Source organism: Mesocricetus auratus, unplaced genomic scaffold (genome assembly GCF_017639785.1).
Source record: "Mesocricetus auratus isolate SY011 unplaced genomic scaffold, BCM_Maur_2.0 Super-Scaffold_100001, whole genome shotgun sequence".
NCBI lineage: Eukaryota > Metazoa > Chordata > Mammalia > Rodentia > Cricetidae > Mesocricetus > Mesocricetus auratus.
The window spans coordinates 1,358,101-1,379,665 of NW_024429187.1; the positions used below are offsets into that span (position 1 = coordinate 1,358,101).

General features: G+C 41.0%; 1 protein-coding gene and 1 long non-coding RNA gene across 3 annotated transcripts in view; one reads left to right on the forward strand and one right to left on the reverse strand.

Annotated features, from left to right (window-relative positions):
• Nucleotides 1-4,033: 4,033 nt before the first annotated feature.
• Nucleotides 4,034-21,565, reverse strand: part of Styk1 (serine/threonine/tyrosine kinase 1) — a 45,755-nt gene continuing 28,223 nt past the window's right edge. For both annotated transcript variants that reach the window (XM_005072859.4, XM_040743739.1), the window contains exons 3-11: nt 19,501-19,657; nt 19,067-19,204; nt 17,535-17,804; nt 16,489-16,670; nt 13,658-13,741; nt 11,175-11,389; nt 9,058-9,098; nt 8,358-8,454; nt 4,034-6,576 (exon numbers count right to left, since the gene is read on the reverse strand). In XM_005072859.4, the coding sequence (XP_005072916.1) occupies nt 6,372-6,576; nt 8,358-8,454; nt 9,058-9,098; nt 11,175-11,389; nt 13,658-13,741; nt 16,489-16,670; nt 17,535-17,804; nt 19,067-19,204; nt 19,501-19,564 (1,296 nt within the window). In that variant the 5' untranslated portion in view covers nt 19,565-19,657 and the 3' untranslated portion in view covers nt 4,034-6,371. The remainder of the gene's footprint in view (nt 6,577-8,357; nt 8,455-9,057; nt 9,099-11,174; nt 11,390-13,657; nt 13,742-16,488; nt 16,671-17,534; nt 17,805-19,066; nt 19,205-19,500; nt 19,658-21,565) is intronic.
• LOC121139755 lies at nt 16,536-19,135 on the forward strand. Its single transcript, XR_005876669.1, has 3 exons — nt 16,536-16,698; nt 18,043-18,121; nt 19,053-19,135. It is a non-coding gene; the product is annotated as an uncharacterized LOC121139755 (long non-coding RNA).

Below are 21,565 nucleotides of genomic sequence, written 5' to 3' on the forward strand. Positions count from 1 at the left end.
GCTTGCACTGTGAGGATTCAGGCATCATGCTGGCCTGTCCCTGTCACCTGGCACCCTGGTCAGCCAGGTGCAAAGGACCCCTTTAAAAGAAAGACCCCGCCCACTTACACTCTCTTCCCTCTCTCTTCTCCACTGTCCCCTGTGGGCAGGCAGGACTCTTCCTGTGTCCCTCTTCTCTTCTGTACTCTCTGTGGCTGTGTCTCTTTAGCTCCTTTCTATCCTCCCGCCCCCCTTCCCTTTCTAATCTCACTGAAGCTCTGTCTGCCTGGCGTGTTTGTCCCCTGCCTTGGTCACCCTCGCCTGCCGTGGAATCCGCCAAGGTTCCCCACACATTGTCATAACATGCACTGTCTGGTCAAGTGTGCCTTGTTACCCTGGTCACTCCATTTCTGGTTTAATAACCAACACTCACAAGCCTCTAACCACCACATACGCAAGCTAAGATCCACATTCAAGAGTGAGTGGGTTATTTGTCTTAATACTTCATGGTTACCCCTCACTATAATAATTTCCAGATTCATCCATCTTCCCTCGAATTTCATTTCATCTTAGTAATGAACAAATAGCTTTCCTTTTTTCTTTAATGGGCTTGGAAGGAACAGTCGTAAACCACTTATACTTTCTGATTGCCCGCTCGTGTGGGTGTGGCTTTTCTGGGTTTTGAACTAAGGTTTACAAGCTGTACTTATTGTGGGTATCTCTGATCTCGAAGCACATTGTAAAGTGGGGTGTGGCTCCACTTCCTGTAACTGGTGAGGTGACGCATTCCAGTGGCAACTGGAATATAATCTTCCTGAGTCCTAACAGAAGCTTTCAGTTACCCAGTAGCCAACAGTCTAAAGCAAGACTAAGAGAGAAAACAGAAACTAAAAATAAATTTTAATAAGACAAAGAAAATGAATTGTTCTAGTGGAAAGTTTGATGTTCAAACAGCACATGAGATTGAAAAGCCCAGACAGCCATCGTGGAAAAGTTTTTCCTAAGTAGAACTTATAAGTTGCTTCATTCAGTAAGGATCAACAGTTAGTAGCCTGTGTATTTGGGGGTTGGGCCACAATTCTCAGCAGTTTAAATTGGAGAGGTAAGGAGCACTCAGGTGTGACATGGTATTGAAGAGCACAAAATGACTGAACTTGCACTCAGTCCACGATTCAAATCCTGATCACCTCTGTTACCAACACTGAGTAATCCTATCTGGTGACTGATAGCCTTCTGTGGTAATCCTGAGAAAGTACAATCTCAGCACTGTCGTGGCCCAATTATATCTCCACCTGTTTGATCATTAACTAACTAGATATACAGTAATCAACTTTGCCAAACACAGAGCTGAGAAAATTAAATAACATGGATACAGTGTGCTCCGAAATCTGTGCAACATGAGTTTTAACAAGTATTTCCCAGGTGCCAGAACAGAGGGGCTTTAGTAATACAGCAATAGAGCTATTTGCACCTTCTGGCTTAAAAGAAGGCAAACACGGAAAGCAAACATCAGCACAGGGAAGCAATTAGTATTACATATAGTATATATGCAATAAAGCATCCTGTACCAAAAAAAAAGCAAGTGGTTTTATTGTAGGCGGAACCAGAAATTTATTAAAAAGTGGAGTATTGAAGAAGACTTATAAAGGGTGTGTTATTTAAATTGGCTTTTTGATGAGCAAATTCTGTGACTGTCCTTCAGTACAGACAAGTGTTTCAGGCAAGGATGACCAAGTTAGGTAAAGTGGTGTGGAGAAAGCCAACAGACACAGTTTCTATACTTGAAATCAATAAATAACTAGAATGTAGGGTTCAAGAAAGTGGGGTAACTTTCAAGATGAGTTGGGGAAGATTTTCTTTGGTCATTTTGTTTTGTTTTTCCAAGACAGAGTTTCTTTGTGTAGCACTGTTTGTCCTGGAACTCACTTTATAGACATATCAGGCTGGCCTCAAACTCACAGAGATCCACCTGCCTCTGTCTCCGAAATGCTGGGACTAAAGGTATGACCCACACTGCCCAGCCTCTTTGGTCATCTTAATAGCCGTGTAGTTGTTATAAAATGCACTCACTCTCATAGTAGGGTGGTAGGATGCTGTTTATGGAAATACTTAAAAAGCATAAATCACCACACCTTACAACCATACAACTAGGATGACTCACTAAACCTCACCCAGGTTTGAGGAGTTTTCTAGTTTGAGAAACTTTCAGTTTTAAATCCTAGAAGGGCCAGAATTCTTACAAAAATAATTCACAGAAACATAAGCACAGTGTTTCTCAAAGCATCTGTGAAAATATCAGTTATAATCCTTTCCACTGAATTCTACAGAAACCCTCCTTCAGTGGCCTTAGGTCCTATAGAATGCTGTGTGTTTTTAAGATAAACTAGAAAACTGAATTTACCTGACTTTTCACATTGTAAGTCATGGTAGTACCAAGATAGGACCTTTGCACTGTGATCAGTATAAGAAGTAACGGATCGGCCGGGCGTTGGTTGCACACACCTTTAATCCCAGAACTCGGGAGGCAGAGGCAGGCAGATCTTTGTGAGTTCCAGGTCTGCCTGTTCTACAAAGCAAGTTCCATGACAGCCAGGGCTACACAAAGAAACCCTGCCTCAGAAAAACAAAAGCAAACAACTACTTTCAGATATCCTTAATCAGACTGGAAGCAGTGAAAATATGCTGTGAACATTTTCCTTTCTCAGTTACTGTAGGTTCCAGATTAGGGTGTAATCACATTGTCACCATTTACTTGTGAAAATAAATGTTTTTATCACTTACATGAAACTAAAGGACTGTTTCTGCCTTTGCCAACACTGTGATTAGCTTCACAAAAACTTGTGAAATTATTTTGAATTAGGAAACAAACATTCCCAACTGCAATGGAAACTGAGGTTTGGTGGTTTAATGTACAATATCTGTTTATTATTATTTTCCACTCAAGTGTTTTTTCAATCATGTGGTTCTTTGATTTCTGGTTGTGTTGTGTTTTGTTTTGTTTTTATTGAGTCAGGGTCTTAGGTACTTTGACTTAAATGGCCTTAAACTCACTTATGTAACCTATTCTGGCCTTAAACTCCTGACCAAGTATTGGTAATAACTAGTGTGTTCCACACACCTGCCTTTTGGGGAGTGTGGTTCTTCTTTAGAGCTGCTAATGTCATAAATGCTCTGTTGGGCTTTGTTTATGCTTATAGAATTCTCTTCTTTTGAACTCTTTTTATGTCTCCTCTGCCCATCTACATCTTTTAAGTCCATTGAAAGTGATCAAATCATTCCCTCTTTCAATTTTCAGAAACACTCTCCAACTGTATCATGATTAACACTACAGGTAATAAGCTTGTATTTTCATTTCTAATGAATATCAGTGGTTTTTATTCGTTTTATGTATTTATAGACTTAAATGTCAGAGCATTCTCCTTTGGTAAAATGAATCTGCGTAGCAATAGTAGTGTGCGGTCTAATATACCTTACTAGCATTTTAAGAAAGAAAAACCAAAATGTAGTGATGTATTTCTGCCCATATCCATCCTTTGTCTTTTATTCAATCTTAGATTTCCCTATGGATTTTAGCCATGTCTTTTTCCACTAGTTATTAATGCTTCTCAAATAAATCCCCATCATGTTGAAACACCAAACACCTTTATACCGCTGGTTATCAGGCAGGATAATTGATTACCATGTTATGATAGACTTAATTGCATATTAGGTCTGGAACAGCTGGGAGGCAAGCTGTTGCTGGATATTTGATTACACTGTATGTCCTGTGGGTTTAATAAAAAGCTAAACAGCCAATAGCTAGGCAGGGATACTAGGCAAGACTTGCAGGCAAAGAGAGAAATTGGTGATGAAGTTAGGCATGCAAAAGAGATGCCAGGAGACACAAAAGGTACAGGATGAGAGGTATGTGACATAACATGGCTAAATAAAAATAGTTTCAGGTATAAGAGATAGTTAAAAACAAGCCTAAGTTAAGACCAAGCTTTCATAATTAGTAATAAGTCTCTATGAAATTATTTGGAAGCTGGCTGGTGGGACAAAGAAGACATACAGATACAACAGTATCATATTTATTTAAACACACAGCATAACTTTTAACTTAAATTCAAACAGCCACATTCTACTAGTATAAGGTGTAACTGGCCTGCAACATTCTGGGGAGTCCTGTCTTCACTTTGGGCTTGTCAGCGGCATGCTGGTTTAGAGATGGGTGCTGCCACATCTGACTTTTTACATGGTAAGGCTCTGGGGATCCGAATTCCACTCTTCAAACTTTCATGGCAAGCACTTTATCCACTAAACCATCTCCTCAGCCCCACACTACTTCTTCTTACCACAAAGTTGTCATACAAATCCCACTCCTGGAGAATTTGCTTTACTGTTCCTTTGACTCCCTGAGCCCTCCCTAGGGTCTCAGTTTAAATGCCATGTAATCAGAGAGCTCTTCACTCTGCATTCTCTCCTACTATCACATGGGTTGCATTCATAACATTTAAGGTAAGTTTTTAGTTAGATGCCCACACATAAATACATCCTGCCTGACTATATGCAAAGCTCCCACTTTTCTTACCCAACACATTTCCCACTGTCTGGCACAGCAAGCTTTGACACTCAACATTTTTAAATATTCAAATAAGGAAATATTTTGTACGGTGGCTCAAATTAACAGCTGGGAGGCAACAATTGAATCTCATCCTCTTTCTCCAGCCATCTAAATCTTGACTACTCACTGTGGTATTATTTAGCTGAGTCATTATGACTACATTAAGATTTCAGTTGATTCAGTTTTGTCAGTTTTCAGCTGCCAGTCATCTTTTCTATTATAGCTCTCCTCATTCTTCTAAAGATATTAGGGTATTCTTGGAAGGTCACACATCAGCATTTAAACAGAGTTGCCCTCACTGTTACTTTACAGTATTTTGAAAGCATAGGAGACTACTATCATCAGCCAAAACCTCATACAAACATGATGGCTCAGTAACAGTGTAGGTCACTTCCCTGTGTGTGGGCCCCGGGTTCAGTTCTCCATATTGGAAAACAAACAAAGCATGGTAACAATTTAATGATGTGGTGCTTATATCATACCATCATCTTTTACAGATGTTCTGCCCTGTACTATCACAGTCCAGGACTCTTCTCTTAGCCACAGTAGGTATTATGTTTTTAAAAAGAAAGAAAAGAATTCTGAATTATGGGGGAAAAGAAACTAGTATTTATTGAGGACATATTATACAAATATATATTCTCAATGACCCTCACACAACCCTGTGAGATAGAAAGTCTTCTCATTTTATACATAAAGAAACTCTTTTTGGACAATATAGATTCTTTAATTTTCCTGTTAAAATTAATTCAAATTTGTTTTATTTTCTACTCCCTATAGTAGATATTGCAGTAACTATATAAGAAAAATCTACTTCTCGTCAATAAATACTAATTTAATGAGTTGTTTCACAGTGTTTCAGTGGATGGTTGAAAATTAGAAGCTACCACTCATCTGTATCAGATTACTCTTCTTTGGCACCTCCTAGTGACAACCTGGGTTACTAACTAAGTCTTGTTCCTTGGTTTTCCATGTTTCCTAACACACACACACACACACACACACACACACACACACACTTCCACCTTTGGTTCTTTAGACTTACTCTAGCAGGACTATCAAGCAAATGTGATGAACAACATTCTTAACCATGAAATTACTCCTGCTTCTAATTAAACATAGTTTCAGACAGGGTCCACCTGTCTCAGAATTCAATAAAATGTTCAATCTATAGTCAAGAAAAAACTCAGTATTTTTTCTTTTAGTTCTCCAATTCTTCATGAAGGGGCCAGGACTGAACAATTTGTATATATCCCCTCAATGTAGAAGAGACAAAATCTCTTCTTGAAGGAGATCTTGATTTACCTTATATTTCTTAGGAAAAAGAATCTTGAACTTTCTTTCTCAAGAATTCCTATGTTGGGTTCCTATTCATTCATATTCATACCATCTGATTTACTTATACTCTGTAATAGATTAGATTTTTTAAAAAAAACTTTTTAGTAGTAAACCAACCTGAGATGGGTGGGGCCAGCCCTTTTGCTCTATCCCCCAGCAATCATTGCAGATTTTAAAAATCTCCTTTAGGATGACCTGTCCACCACCACTTGTACCCAGGCCCTCGGGACTGGGAAGCAGCCTGATTGGTGGTGAGTCTTAGTTCGAGTACATGGTGTGTAGAGGTAGAGCCTCATCCAGCAGCATTTCATATTTCTAGGAAAATGTATAGGGAAAAATGTGGGGTTGATGTCCTTCCTTTTTCTCCCTGTGTGGCACATAGAAAGTTCCTTCCCTTTGTTCTTGAAAGAGCTTATTCCAAGCACATATAGTCACTTGTCTGAGGGCATCTTTAAAGGACACTGTAGTTGTAGAAAAAGTTCTCTGCACTGATGCCAGCCACGTCTGCATATAGTTCAGGCACCACTAACTCTGGCACTTGCAACACAGCCTTATCATTCGCAGATCTAGAGGCAGCTTCCAGGCGCAAGCGCAGCTCTCCAGGTAAAGGACGACTGTTCTCGCTCCAGTGCCAACAGCATTTCATGATGCTGTACCTGAGATGGAAACAAATGTGAAAGGAACATAATTCCTTTTCAACAACAAAATAAAAGCCTTAGCTGTTTGATCTTTCTGTCCTGTCTCCCATTGTATTTCTAGAAACTGGTACTCTAGCATTCCTTAATATTGAGTCAGCATCCTTTCAGCATTTCTTTTTACAATAGAATGCTGGGGACTTTTCAGACTACAAAGTGACAGAAGAGCTCTGCCTTTTCCACCATGCAGTGCAATATGATAACAGGGATGAGAGGAAGTTATCTGTTACCTTATTGCACTACATGGTGGAAAAGATAGTTAAACTTGAGATGATTAAAAGCCCACCCATCAGAGTATTAGGGTCTTTAAGGCCAGGAACTTTGTCTGAATGCTTCTTGTGAAAGCAAAAGCGTTGGTGGCACATGCCTTTAATCCCAGCACTTGGGAGGCAGAGACAGGTAGATCTCTGAGTTCAAGGCCAGCCTTGTCTATTGAGTGAGTTCCAGGACAGGCTCCAAAACAATACAGAGAAATCTGTCTCAAGAAAACCAAAAAAAAAATCCTCAGTGGTTACCTCAAAATTGTATTTGAGGATGCTTCTTTTCTTTGGGAGGATTTTTATTTAAATTAGAAACAAGCTTGTTTCACATGTCAATCCCTGCTCCCTCACCCTCTCCTCCTCCTCTTTCCTCCTCACCAGACCCCTCAGTCCCCCACCCAATCTCCACTCCATTCTCCAGGGAGGGTGAGACCCTCCATGGGGGATCTCCAGAGTCTGTCATTTCATTCAGGGCAGGGTTTAGGGCCTCCGCCAAGAGTCCAGGCTGAGAGAGCATCCCTCATTGTGGATTTGTGTGCCAGGGATAAATACTGATCTACTACCCAAGGACCCATTGATTGCCTAGGCCTCCTCACTGACACCCACATTCAGGGGGTCTGCATCAGTCCCATGCTGGATTCCTGGCCATCAGTCTGGAGTTCAAGAGTTCCCCCTTGTTCAGGTCAGCTGTTTCTCTGGGTTAAACCAGCCCAGTCTTGACCCCTTTGCTCAACAGTTCTCCCTCTCTGTCACTGGATTCCAGGCGTTCAGTTCAGTGTTTAGCTGTGGATGTCTACCTCTGCTTCTGTCAGTCACTGGATAAAGGTTCTGTTTCCCAGACTCTTTGACAGTGGGATTGTATGTGGCACTCCCTGATCTATGTCTAAAATACATATATAAGTGAGTACATACCGTGCTTGTCTTCTTGTGACTGGGTTATTGAGGATGTTTCTATCACACACACACACACACACACACCTATACATATATAAGTACACATATATGATGTATTTATGACATGAGCCTGAAGTGTCCCCCACAGTGACCCGTGTTTTAAGTGCTTTAATCCACAGCTTGTGGCACTAGGGTAAACCTTTGAAGGTTATAACCATCTCAATTCCAGCCTTTTTCACTGCCTGCCTGTTCACAACAAGCTTGTGAACAAGCTGTCTCCATGCTCTCATAGCCACAGACTGAGTACCTCTGCTCTGCCTTCCCCACCATAATGGAACTGTGAGACAAGGTCAACCTTTCTCCCCTAGAACAGTTTCTGTTGGGTATCTTGTCACAACAGTTAGAAAAGTGACTGATACAGTTGCTGAGCAGAACTGTTTTTGTTTTGCCTCATGCTTCATTTAAGGCTGTGCATTGGCAAATAAGGACAAGTAACCATCATCTGAGGCACAGTGAAAAGAGCTTAGTTAATAGGGACCAAAGCATGATTTAGAATTACAGAAACTCAAGTCTTAGAGAGCCACTTACATGGCATGAGAGCAGCTGCTGGGTCTCTTCATGATTTTCCCTCTCTGAAGATGCTGTAGAATGCTAGTGGGAGGGACTTCAGGATATGGTGGTGCCCCTGTCAATATGAAAAACATGGGAGCAACAAGAGACCTTCTAAATATAAGTGAAAATAGCTCCAATGTCCATCGACCTTGGCCTTTAAACCATAATCACTGGGAAATCTGGTATATAGTATAGTTGCTTCCTGCTGATTGTGTAAGAATGCAGTGGATTTCAGAAAAGCTGTTTTGGAGAAGGAAGGTAATATTAGGAATTTCCAAGTTTTAAGAAAAGTAATAAAGCATAGCAAATCAGGAAATAAAAACTGCCTTCCACTTTTCATGGCACAGAAGGAGCTACCGTTTCTAAATTTCATGGATTAATGAACTTGAAGAAAACATACTTATGTTTATATAAGATGGCTATGTGAGTTATCCTTTGGTTTGAGAACATTCTATGGAGTTGGTATGGTTTGGGGGAAAGAAAGGGGAAAAGAGGAGAGCTAAAGAAAGTTAAAGATGGTCTAGGAGAGGGAGAGAGAAGAAAAGGAATCATCATTTTAGTAGACTTTGGAAGAAAGAGCCAACCAACTGCAATCTGGCCTGGCCTGAAAACATGTCCTCAAAGGCTATAACATCCACCCTCCAAATAAGCAAACTTTCCTGGAAGCCATCCTTACCTAGAGTCACCATCTCATAAAGCAGGATCCCAAAGGACCAGCTGTAAAAGAAACAAAATCATCCACTTAATTTCTACCTTTATCTTTACTAAAGAACGCTTACTTTAACATCAGCAAGGAAATGAAGGTGTCAAGGAGAGCTGAAGTGTTTTAAAAAGAGGCAAAGTGACAGCGTTTGTTACATTCCTGCCCGTGCCCCTCAGAATCTCTTTGAGGACCAAGTCTGTGTCCCTTCTTCATAACACACATTTGCTGTTGTTATTAGCATCTGAGTGTGCAATCACAAATCCACTCATGGAAACAGAATGTCCCTCTTTTTCTTTTTCAGTTTTTCCTACCCTCTGTGCTCAAACTCTAGCCTTTACTCGACACAAAGCAAAGAGGGATTCCTCATTTAACTATCACTTTCTCAGTGGATCTATTTACTCAAACCTAGAAAAAGTAATAGTAAACTTTAGACATTAGAACAGGGAATTTGGCTAATCAATATGACTACAGAAATACATACATCTCTATTAATACCATCACTAAATGAGTGACATTTTATAAGTAAAATTTCTCACAGTCTGTTGAAAAGCAGATACATCAGTGGAAGCATCCCAACTGACTCATTGCCCTGATGTTTACATTCCCACTGTCCTCTGTGGTAGGGACACCAAGGAAGGAATTCTGCCTCAAATTTTGTGCCTCTTCAAACAGCAGATATATGTGATTTCCAAAGATCAATTTTAATTGTGTATATGCAATTACAGTTAAGGGATCATCTAAATGCTATAGATGTTACTTAAATATTTGCATAAGATTTATCTTTAAAAATAAGTACATAAGAGTATGCTGCTTTAAAAAATGTGCTGTAATAGTATTACATACCTGTAGTCCCAACAACTGAGAGGCTGATGAGGGAAGGTTACTAGTTTAAGGACAGTCTTTAAAACAAAACAAAAATGAGGCAGGTGTGGTGGTGCATGGCTTTAATTGCAGCACATGGGATGTAGAGGCAGTCAGATTGCTGTGAGCTCAAACTCAGCCTTTCCCACAAAACAAGTTCCAGGATAGCCAGGGATATATAGAAAGAGCCTGTCTCAACTCCACCCCCACTTCAAGTAAATTTTACAGACTTAAGTGTTACAAAAGACTGAACCTGTTACAAAATTGTATAGATGAGTCAATAGTAAAAAATGAGACTGAGACAGATGGGGGCTCAGGCAGTGGTGGTGCATGCCTTTAATCCCAGCACTTGGGAGGCAGAGACAGACTCAAAAAAAAATGAGGAAGGAAGCAATAAAAGTCTCATGTTGTTTCCCAAATATTTTCAGGTCTCTCACTATACTAAGAACCATCTCGAAGCAACACTCAGTCATTAGCCATCATTACAGCTATTCAGACAAGCAATGCAGCTTATATCTTGGCTTCATGGCATATACGTGTAACCCCTGCAGTTGGAAGGTTAAGGCATAAGGATCATACTGTATTTGCATGTTCAAGACCCATCACAAAATGTAGATTTTTCTCCTTCAAAAGTTTGATAAATAAATATGCATGGAAAAGTCTTCACATAAGAAGTTATTTGGGGGTAGAGAGATGTCTCAGTGATGAAGAGCACTAATTGCTCCTGCAGGGAACCTGAGTTCAACTCCTAGCACATCTGTGTTGGCTCACGGCCTTCTAGAACTCCAGTTGTGGGGACCTGAGACTCTCTTTTGGCTACCAAGAGCTCTTGAACATACATGGTGCACATAAGCTCATGCAGGAAGACTCAGACACATAAGAAAGTGACTTGAACCATGTATAAATACTGTATTTCAAATCATTTCCTGACTCTTAAGTGGAACCATGACCTAAGGGCTAAAACAAGTCTACTAAAGTAAGTAGTCCAACATCGATTTGAGTATGATTGTCACTTGTTTCTTTCCTAATAAATCTGCTAATCTAACTCACAAGAACTACAGGAAAAAGTATTAAAAAATGAATGAAAGCAGATGACAAACATTTTCTCTTGAGAGTATGTCTGATTCCAAGTAGAGATCTCATTGCAGACATAGTTGACTGCTAACTCAGTCACGTTCAGGGAGAAACACCAGACCTCCAAGAGAAGAAACGAAAGACCAGGAACATACACATCTCCTCTGATGTTTGCAGGTCTCAGAAGAAGCCGTTCTGGAGCGAGCCACTTGAGAGGGATAGTGTTGGTGCGAGCAGAGGAGATGGCCCCTTGGGTATGGACTTCATAAGCCAGGCCCAGTCGGCAGAGTTTAACAGTCAGGTCGCTTTGGATCAGGATGTTCCTGGCAGCCACATCCCCATGAAACAGATTCTTATTCTCCAGGAATTCCTATCAGCAAATGATCAAAGGTAATCAGCCTTCTTAAGGTCAAAGTTCACAAATAAGACAGTCATGGGTGGCCTTCAAAAGACAAGGGTCTTCTCTGCTCCAAACACTCTCATTAGTCAATGAGATCACTTCCAAAGCAGGATAGGCGATTAGACCTTTACACCATATGTTTAGGATTACCAAACTCAGTGAAGGACCCAAATGGCACTAACACGGGATTTCACTCCAGTGCTAAGGATGGATCCTGCTGCTTCATGGGTTCTAGGTGAGCACTCGGCAACCATGCTACACACCCATCCTAACACTGCACTCTGAGGGCATAATCACATGAGCTGTGCCAACCCTAGCCCCTCTTGACTGTACTTCCCTTTAGATGGTACTCAGGTCGCTTCTGGTACAGAGAGCAAAGCTTGCAGAAAAGCTGAATGCCCTGTCATAAATGTTTACAAAGGTTCAAGTCATCTCATTCTGCCCTTTGAACTAGATGAAGTTACGGAGTGTCATTAAGGCAAATCCAAAAGAAGACACACACTCATGAGGTGATTGTGACCACAAGTCAGTCTCTTAACTCAGGAGGTGCTACAAACTCTACCAATCCACTAGTAGTTCTTATGCCATGTTCCAGATCAAAGTTCTCTGAGAACTTGCAAGAATAAGCTTTAAGACTTCTAGCACAGATTTACTAAGCCACCATCTAGAAAGAGAGGTAGTGACTTGTAGTACCGAGAATCAAAGGATTCCGGTGTGGTTAGAAAAGCGGGTGACAATCACAGTGGCTGATAATGTATGCTGGATCACCTCCTCTGGCAAGAAACCACTCAAGCTGTGTGTGACTGAAAAGCCAGAGATCTAGGGCTCTGATTACCAACACTGACAGCAAAAGAAAATTTAGAGAATTAGAGTGAAAGTTTCCGGTCACTGATGAAGAAGGAGACTGTGCCTAGCAGTTTTCTGTCTCTTGGGAGTTTTTAGAACAAAGAAATTAATTACGATGAGCAGAATTTAGGAATATATAAGAAAATCATCCTATAATGAGAAGAACTGAAGAATGTACTAACTTTAAAATCATTAAAGGTAACAACAAAAACCATAGCCTTGCCTGGTGACAGGTGATGCAAGTGCCTGATGGATACACCAGTTTGATTAGTACACCCCTGTAGGATAGACAGCTCTGCACTTATGATTCAGGAGGCAAGGTAAACTGAAGCTCACAACTTAGCAACACTAAGACTACACCCTCCAAGAAGTACAGATAACTGCTGTGTGATGGCTTCGCTCCCCATCCAGTGAGGGTTCCAACCAGACTACTTCTCTTTTCTTGCATCACCTTGTTTTTACTCCATTTTACCTAATTCCATTTAAATACCTGGTGAGCCAAGCATGCAGCTCTTGCTATGCAAAAGGCACAAGTTCAATTCCCCATACTATGACTACTACACACAAAAAAGAGTCCCTTTAGACCCTGATCCATTTCACATATTGTGGTACAAAAGTCAACAAAGTTTCACAGAGCCTAGATTTTTTTCACAGAAAATATCCATTTGAAATATATCCAAATAATTTCACAGACATAGTTATTTAAACTTCCTGAGTAATTTTGATAAAGGTATTTTTTCTGAAACTCTAAATTTTTTAAACCTCTTTGAGTTGATTTGAAAATAACGGAACAGTTGGCCTTTCCTGTTCTTTTCTTTCTCTTCCCCTTGTTCCTTATTTTTTTCAGGTTTATTACATACATATTATATATATGTATATATATGTATATATATCATATCACATCACATCTATCATAAAGCAAGTCTCCCACCAAACACAGTCTGAGCTGGTTTGTCTTGTTTTTCAGGTATAAGTCTGTATCCTTCATCCTTCTGCTTATTTGCTTTCTTCCCTCATATCTCTTCCATCTTGCTTCCGTTGTTTCCTCTTTTACATGTATACAGGTCCAAATAACAAATTAATCTTGACCCTGACTTTTGAAATTCAAGCTAAGTAAACTTTTACATATTTCTAGTTTCCTGTATCAACCCTAAATTGGCTGTCTTCTGCCCAGAATGCTTTATACTGCACTGTATTACCTAGATAATTTCATAATTAGGGGGCTGAAAAACAAACTGTTGGTGAATAGTCTGCCCTAGCTTCATCTAACTATCTTCAATCTAACTATTTTAAATATATGCCTCATTCAGAATTATCAGTGTGAGAAACGCAGCATAAATGCTAGGCTGATAAGAAAATCCCACTATCCGTGCCCATTTATGCTGATCTTACCAGTGCCAGAAGGATCTGCTTTCCGATGTGATATATTTGTTTTTCTGTGAGATCATAAGGCAGGCCATCCATGGTCATCACATCCTAAAGAGAGGAAGGAAAGAAAAACATTATGTAACAGTGACTAACACATAGTTTCTAAAATTGTGGCAGAGAAACTCTGAAGTGCACATATCAAAGCTAAGGACATAATAAAATACAGGAATTAAGACTCAAAGAGATGGGGCTGGAGAGCTAGATGGCCAGAGGGTGAGGGTGCTTTGTCACCAAGCCTCATGACCTGAATTCCACCCCAGGGTCCACATGGTGGAGATACAGAATTGGCTCTCATAAGTTGTCCTCTGACTTCTGTGTGCTCCCCCACCACACACACAGAGCAGAGAGAAATGTGAAAAAATAAGAAGAAGGTGTATTTGTTTCTTTTATGTGTGTGAATGTTTGTCTGCATGTATGTATACAAAGCATATGCATTTTTTGTGTCCTTGGAGACCAGAAAATGTCATCTGATCCCTGGAACTAGAGTCTAAATTAACTTTGAGCCCCCATGTAGATGCTGGGAACTGAACTCTGGTCCTCTGCAAGAGCAGGAGGCACTCCTAGCTGCTGAGCCATCTTTCTGAAAAAAAAAAATACTTCATTGAGAGACAAATAAAAGGCCCGTGCAGATATGCAGAGGAACAAGGTCCCCTGAACTGCAGATATGCTAAAGAAAGCAGTTGAGGAGCAGGCAAGAAAATTAAGCAGCGATAACACTCTCTGCTGAACGACACAGCAGCTTCCCTGGGACTGTGTGTGCAGACAAGCTCATGATTACTACAGCTATGGGAAAGGCCTACATACACCAGTTTGCCTGCTCAAATCTTGGTGCTCAAAAGTGAAGAAAATATAATTTGTGAAAAAGAAAAAGCTCAAATCCCAAACAAAAAAGAAGTTGAAAAATTCATCATGTGCAGTTAGTTTCTCCTCTGAGCCTGAAGCCCCTGCCTTCGAGAGTTACTGAATGCCAGACATGAGAATTAGAGTCAGGAAAGTGCACATAAATGAATGGCCACATATGGTAAGTGCCACAAAGGAAATGTGCAGCATCTTGCAGACCATGGGATGGTAAGAGGAAGGCGAGGGCCGCCTGAAGGCTAGAGGAAGATGGGGAGGTGAAGGGTTTGTGGACGCAAACTGCACGGAGAGGGGTTCCATGCGGTATGGAAAGCAGATGCAAACGGTCTGCAACAGAGAAGAGGGCGGCTCTGAAGAGTGGACAGTTTCTTATTGGTGAGCGCACAGAAGTGCTGGCAGATGGAGGATCTCGTGAAAGGTTTAAACTGACAGGGTCTCCTTATTCACACCACAGGGTGACAGACTTCATTCAACAGCCACCTTTCCCACACACTCCAGTTGTGCAATCATCAGTACGTCTGAGGGTTCAGTTAATCTTGAGCTGGATCATATGCAAGTGAGAAACCAGGGGCACTGATTTCTTCAGATCTTCAGGGAGGAACATTTAGAGAACTAAGGATATTATTATTATTGTTGTTGTTATGTTATTATTATTATGTTTTTAATAACTTTTTACTTTCTGAGATTATAATACAACCTTCCCATGTATAGTTCTCCTTTTGCTGGCATTCAAATTCATAGCCTCTTTTTCTTTAATTGTTGTTATATGTGTATGTATATAAATACAAATACAAATACAGCCTGCTTAGTCTATATGTTACTTGAATGTGTATGTTTTCAGGCATGATCATTTGGTACTGGATAACGAATTGTTATGTTCTTCCCTTGTTAATTGTTTTAAAAGGGAAGTCCATTAGAATCTAGAAACTTCTGAGCTATTTCTTTTGTAAGATTTGACACACAAATGCTTATAGCTGAGTTTCTCCCTTGTCAGCTCTGGCACACTCAGTTGCTTTTACAGAATGGAAAATACACTTAGCAGCAACAGCAGAGTAACCATTATTATTGAGAGTGGTATATCATTATGTCATTATCATTTTTAACACCTACCATTTTGATTGCTTATTAAGTACCATTGCTGCTATGTTTTACTTACATACATAATGTCTTTGATGATTTATTTATAAAACACGGTTCAGAATTATTTTTCTAGGCTACACATGATGGCACATGCTTTTAGTCCTAGCACTCAAGAGACAAGGACAGGAAAATTTCTGTCTACATAGTCTGGTCTACAGAGCAAGCTCCAAGACAGGCAAGGTCACGAAGAGAAACCATGTCTCAAATAATAACAAAAAAAGAGAAAAACTTGTCAAAGTCTTAAAGTTAGGCAGGGGAGGCAATAACCAATCGTTAAACTTTCATTTCCCAACAAGAAAGTGACCAGCCACAAGTGTATATTTCAACTCACAATGTGTACACTTACCCAAAACAAGAAGTTCATTATATGTTTCTCCTGCTATGTGTCAAGTATTTAATAGTGGCTAATTGTGCAGAGAACAGACACGGAATTTTATTGTTTTTAGTCTGGGTCTCATGTAGCTGTGGGTGGCTTCGGAAGGGATGTAAAGGTGAGAATGACCTTGAACTCAAGATCTTTCCTGTTGCTAGAATTATAGGTATATGCCACCACAGAGAGTTTTATGCTGTGGTGGGGGTCAAACACGGCCTGTTGCTAGACAAGCATTGACCCAACTAAGCCATAGCGATAGCCCCTAGCCATGTGATAGTTGTTTCACACTTGTTATAGTACTATCCAAAAGTGGCCATCATTTCACCCACGTGTTGTCTACATTATTTTGTCATCTGTGTGTTAATTGCTGTATGAAAAGCTAACCAAAGCTTTCCCCTACTAGTGCAGCTTCCCTACTGCTCACCCTGCGACAGGTCCAGAGAAAGCTGAGCAGGTCTCCGGGGACCACATCCTCCAGCACCACGTACAGTGGCAGCCTTTCTGTGCAGCATCCTTCCAGCTGTACCAGGTTCTTGTGTTTCCCCAGGTACTGATAGAATTGGATTCTCCCTATGAAATCCTGGACTTCCCGGAGTCCAGTTGGTTCTATGAAAAACAGAAGAACCAGAACCAGGTCAGTGAATGGTCAAGTGCAGCCGATGGGGAGGAGACAGAGAGCAAAGGGCATGTGCTGATGGTGTTGTTCAAGTCCCCGTGTAGGGGAGGGACCAAAAATGTAAGAAGTGCAGCTAGAAAGGGGACAGGAGGGAGACCATGTAGAGGAGAGTGATACTCAGTCAGCAGTTTTCTAACAGAAATACTGCAGAGTCAAGACCTGCACAGATTTCCAACTTCCTGAAAAGACAGTGCTCACCGTCTGGACCTTTGGATGGACACTTTCGTTTGTGTTAGCCCTTCCTTGTTTTATTTTCTATGCATGCAGAGAGAAAGAGGAGGAAGGGAAAGAGATACAGTATCAAGGAGGGGTATAAGAACCAGAGAGAGTGTGAAAGCCAGTGACAGGTGACATGGAAGCCTGATGGCTTTTCAATCACTGGAACCCAAACTGGAAGGAAAAAACCAACATCAGAAAGTTAGCCTCTGACCTCACACTTGTGTACACACATTTGTACTCACACATACATGCCATGAACACACATACACACACATACATACACACAAATAAATAAATAAATTTAAAAAGAAATCAAACAGTAAAGAAAAATATCCCATAATCCTATACCAAGTCCATCTACTATGAAAATGTCTATTTTACTGGTGCCAGTAGGCAAGTGTGAGGTAGAGATCTAAAGACCCAAGAAGAACAATTCTGCATCAAGCTTCCCGTATACACAATAAGCATATCTGCTGATAGATATCTTCATGTTTGCAGTTCCTGTTACTATTTACAGGTACAGGCTTGGAGCAGAGAAGTTAAAAAGCGTAGAGGAGTTGGTCTTCATACTTTACCTTCTAAAACCTTGAGGACAACACTCTTTGGCTTAGGGTCGCCTCTGGTGGTCATCATAGCATGATAGAGGGTTCCACAACTGCCACTGTGGATCTTTCCCAGAATGTCTGAGAGTTGTTCCCTGGGCACTTGAAGCTTAGCCAACAGAGGTGTGGCTGCTTGAAGAAAGCTCTCCACAGAGGAGGTCTCCTTAAGTGGCAGGAGCACCTTTTCTCCTTGACCTGCTGTCTCCTGGTTTACGTCCCTAGATGCAGGTACAGAGGCAGTACCTAGAACAAAGAGACAATGTTCACCATCTGTCTCCTGCCCTGGGGACACTAGAAAGGCAGACTTGACAAACTAGTCAGTCAGAATTTTCAATGACTAACACAGGAAATCTTCTAATACTTCTCAGCGAATGAGTACCAACACTGAGCTTTTACAATAATCACAAGAATTCCATTACTTGTAGAAAAACTAAAGATGAAGCCCTTGAAAGTGGTCCTGTTTCTTTTTTATCATCCTTAGGATTACCTTCACTGCTCCCATGGATGTAGCACAGGGACAGGACAGTTCTGAAAAGGAATCCACACCATGGTACCAAAAGGTAGTAGTCACTGTCTTAACTCAGCCACATGACTTTCAGACTTGAAGGAGGAGTATAGGTAGACACTCAGCCATCAGCTGTCACTTTTCTTTCCTCAGATTTCCCTCAAAAGTGAAATCATTCTATATTTCTATATTTCCATGACTCTTAGTCAAAAGGTCTTCTGAGAGTATCTCCCGTTCTTGGCTACCTTTCCAGTTGGCTAAAACCTGTTTCTTTATTAAATTTTCTAATCATTTGTTAATCAGTTTGTCTGTTCAGTAAGTATCACCATATACCATACACTGTCTGTAAGTTGAGGATAGGCACAGTTCACATCTGCCTAAGATTAGTTTCTAATCATAGGACATTAAGAATGGATGAGGCAGTATTATGGAAGAAAACAGCCAAAACAAATACCACTTTATCTATAGTAGTCAAAAAAGGCCTTTCAGATATGGTGATGTATAATAAGGGCCTAGAAGCAATTACAGAGCAAACCAGGATGACACTGTAGTATATTGAACAAGATGTATGAAGGCACAAAGAGAAGAGGAGTGCAGTTAGGATGTTTAAGGAGAAGCGAGGGAGGCAGTAGAGATGGAAGCCAAGTGGGATGGCTGGAGAGAGTTGGGAAGGTCAGAGAGTCCAGATCATACAAGGCCATGAAAAGGATCTTGGTGTTTTCCATTCTGTAGAACACAAGCTCTTGGAGGCTCTTAAACCATACAAACAAAGACCAATCAAGGCATTTATGAATCATTTTGCATTGTCAAAGCAGAACTAAATCAATGTAGAGTTAGAGGCAGTTATAGAGAAAATCATTGGGAGTTCGAGATGCAAGTGGCTTGGGTTTATGAGTTGTAAGATCTGATTATGGATTGAGTCTACTGAAACCTTGGCCTACAGTTTCCTTAAAACTGATCTTCCCTGAGTCTGTGCCTACCCACAGGATTTGAGCCTTACCCCGGAGTCCAGGGCGCTGCCTTTGGGATCTCTGTCCTCTAATAAAAAGCCATAGGATGATTGCAAGAAGGATGAGGAAGCCACCAACCAGGAGAGCCGGAACAATGATTACTTCATATTGTTGCTCCCGAACAACAACTGTGTAGGCCATAAACACAAAGAGAAATAAGAAGCCTGCAAATTTCCCCTACCCACCATGTCTCGGTGCTCCTGGTATCCCTTCATTCACTACAATGGAGGCTCATGGAGGGCAACCCTGCATCTTAGACCAATGAGGTTCAGTTCTTCTATCCTGATCTCTGATTGGCTTATAGCCCCCACTGCAAAAATGATCCCTGCTAGAAATGAAATAAACTCTCCTCCTCTAGAACCATCCAGAACTCAGTCTATTGTTATAGCATCAGATCACAGGCAGTTGTGGTGTCTGCTCTTACCACACAGCTTGTCACTGAGACTGCACTCCAACAGCACCCGGCTTAGGTGACCCTTCTCTCCCATCACCACAGGGCCAGCCTCCTCTACAAGGTCCACAGGGAGTACACAGAGAACAGCCACAGTGATGCTTTGTTTCCAAGGACTGTGAGTGTTATTCTAGGGAGAAAAAAGATCACATGTAGAAATTTTAAATATACCTATGAATCTCTAGATACTAAGCACGTGGTACGCTTTCTAAGCCACCTACTTCTCTCTGTTCTTTTGTCTGGAATTCAGGCTGAAGGAATATTCTTTTTCTCCTGAAGCATTTTCCTTTCTCTCTTATACAGCTTTCCAGCCTAGATCCCTTCATTTCATTGCTACTGAAATTACTTTTAAGGCAACCTAGATTTCCGTGACTATGCTGAAGTAGGGACCCACAGCACCATCCTGACCATTAGTAGAATATCTATCCCCACGACAGCCTGGAAGCATGTTAAATTCCCTTAAGCTTCATGTCACATTTTCTTACACATAACATTGCATTCCACCTTTACTTGGACAATGAATGAATATTTGACAAATGTCAAAAGAAATGATTCATGCTTTGGCTTGCCTATTCTTAAACACCTGCAAGAACAAATAAGTAAACAGTATTTATCAAGGAAAAACATTTAATCCTTCAGCTCTCAAAGCTTCTGTAGACCTCCTCTACATCCACCAGATGAAGTCAAATAAACCCACATTCTAATTGGGTCATAGACTATAGAAGGTATCCCTATAGTCTATAAATAACAGTGACAAAAGTAAAAAGGAAATGCATCTATACATACATAAATGTGTTTCAAATGTACAGCTGAGGAATTGATTTAGTATGTCACATGCTAGAGGTGAGAGCCTAAGGACCTGAGTTTGGACCCCTGGAACTCCTGTATCTGAAACCTCAGCACTCCTAAATGAGAGGCAGAGAAAGGAGAGCCCCTGAAGCCTGCAGGCCAGCTAACCTGGTACATACTGCAAGAGAAACAACAAACAGAGCCTGGAAGGCAAAGCCTGACACCAGAGGGTATCTTCCACACTAATGCGGTGGCATGTAGGCACTCACAAAGATAAATGTTATAGTATAAAAATGTTTCCCACTTCAGCTGGCAATTTTCCAAATAGATTACCTTACTAGTTTCTTGTTTTCCGTTGGAGATTCTTTTCATTATTAATATAGTTTGTTCTTTGACAGTTTCATACAAGTATATAATACATTCTGGTTCTCTCCCACCACACACCCACACCCACACCCACACCCACACCCACACACACACACACACACACACACACACACACACACACACACACACTTATTTCCCTACCTCCTCTGCCAGCACCAAATCTTCCTTACAAATTTCTTTCCTTTATTTACTAGTTTGTTTCTTTGTTTGGATGATGTTGTTGCTCTAGTGTCTCACAGGTTTAACTAGGCTATCTGAATCACCAATTGGTAGATACACAACTGGATGCTTTGCCTCCCACTCTGCTAAATCTATTCATTGACAACAGATCAGCGGTAAGTGGTGGGGCCCAGGGAGCCCTTCTCCCGTCACAGCTGACTGTCGGGAGCACCAGACTGTGTGGACCTAGTGTTGCTGCTCACAGGTACAGCTGCTATGACTGAGCAGGTTGTTTGTCTAACCATCCTCAACAACTCCATGTAGCCCACACATCTTCTAAGTGGCATCTACAGACCTGTTTCTTTCTGAAGAGAGGCAACAATCCCCATTCTTCTACGTATCTCGCAACCTACCCTTTGCCCTTGCTCAGGGATGTGGTGCCTCCGGAGTCAGGGAAGCCTACTGCTTTAATTCTGATGACAAATTCTGAAACAAACCACGGGGATTTTCCTGCTAATAATCCTGGGTGGTCTCATTTTTTAATGATTTGATAAAAACAAAACCGGAAGTGTAGATGACGAAGTGATGTGAAATCGTCTGTTAGCCATCCTAGCCCTCCTATGGTTACACACTAGGTTTCGTATTGGTGCTAATGGTCAAAGTACTACTTATTGGCACACAGACCCTCTGCCCAAAAAAAACA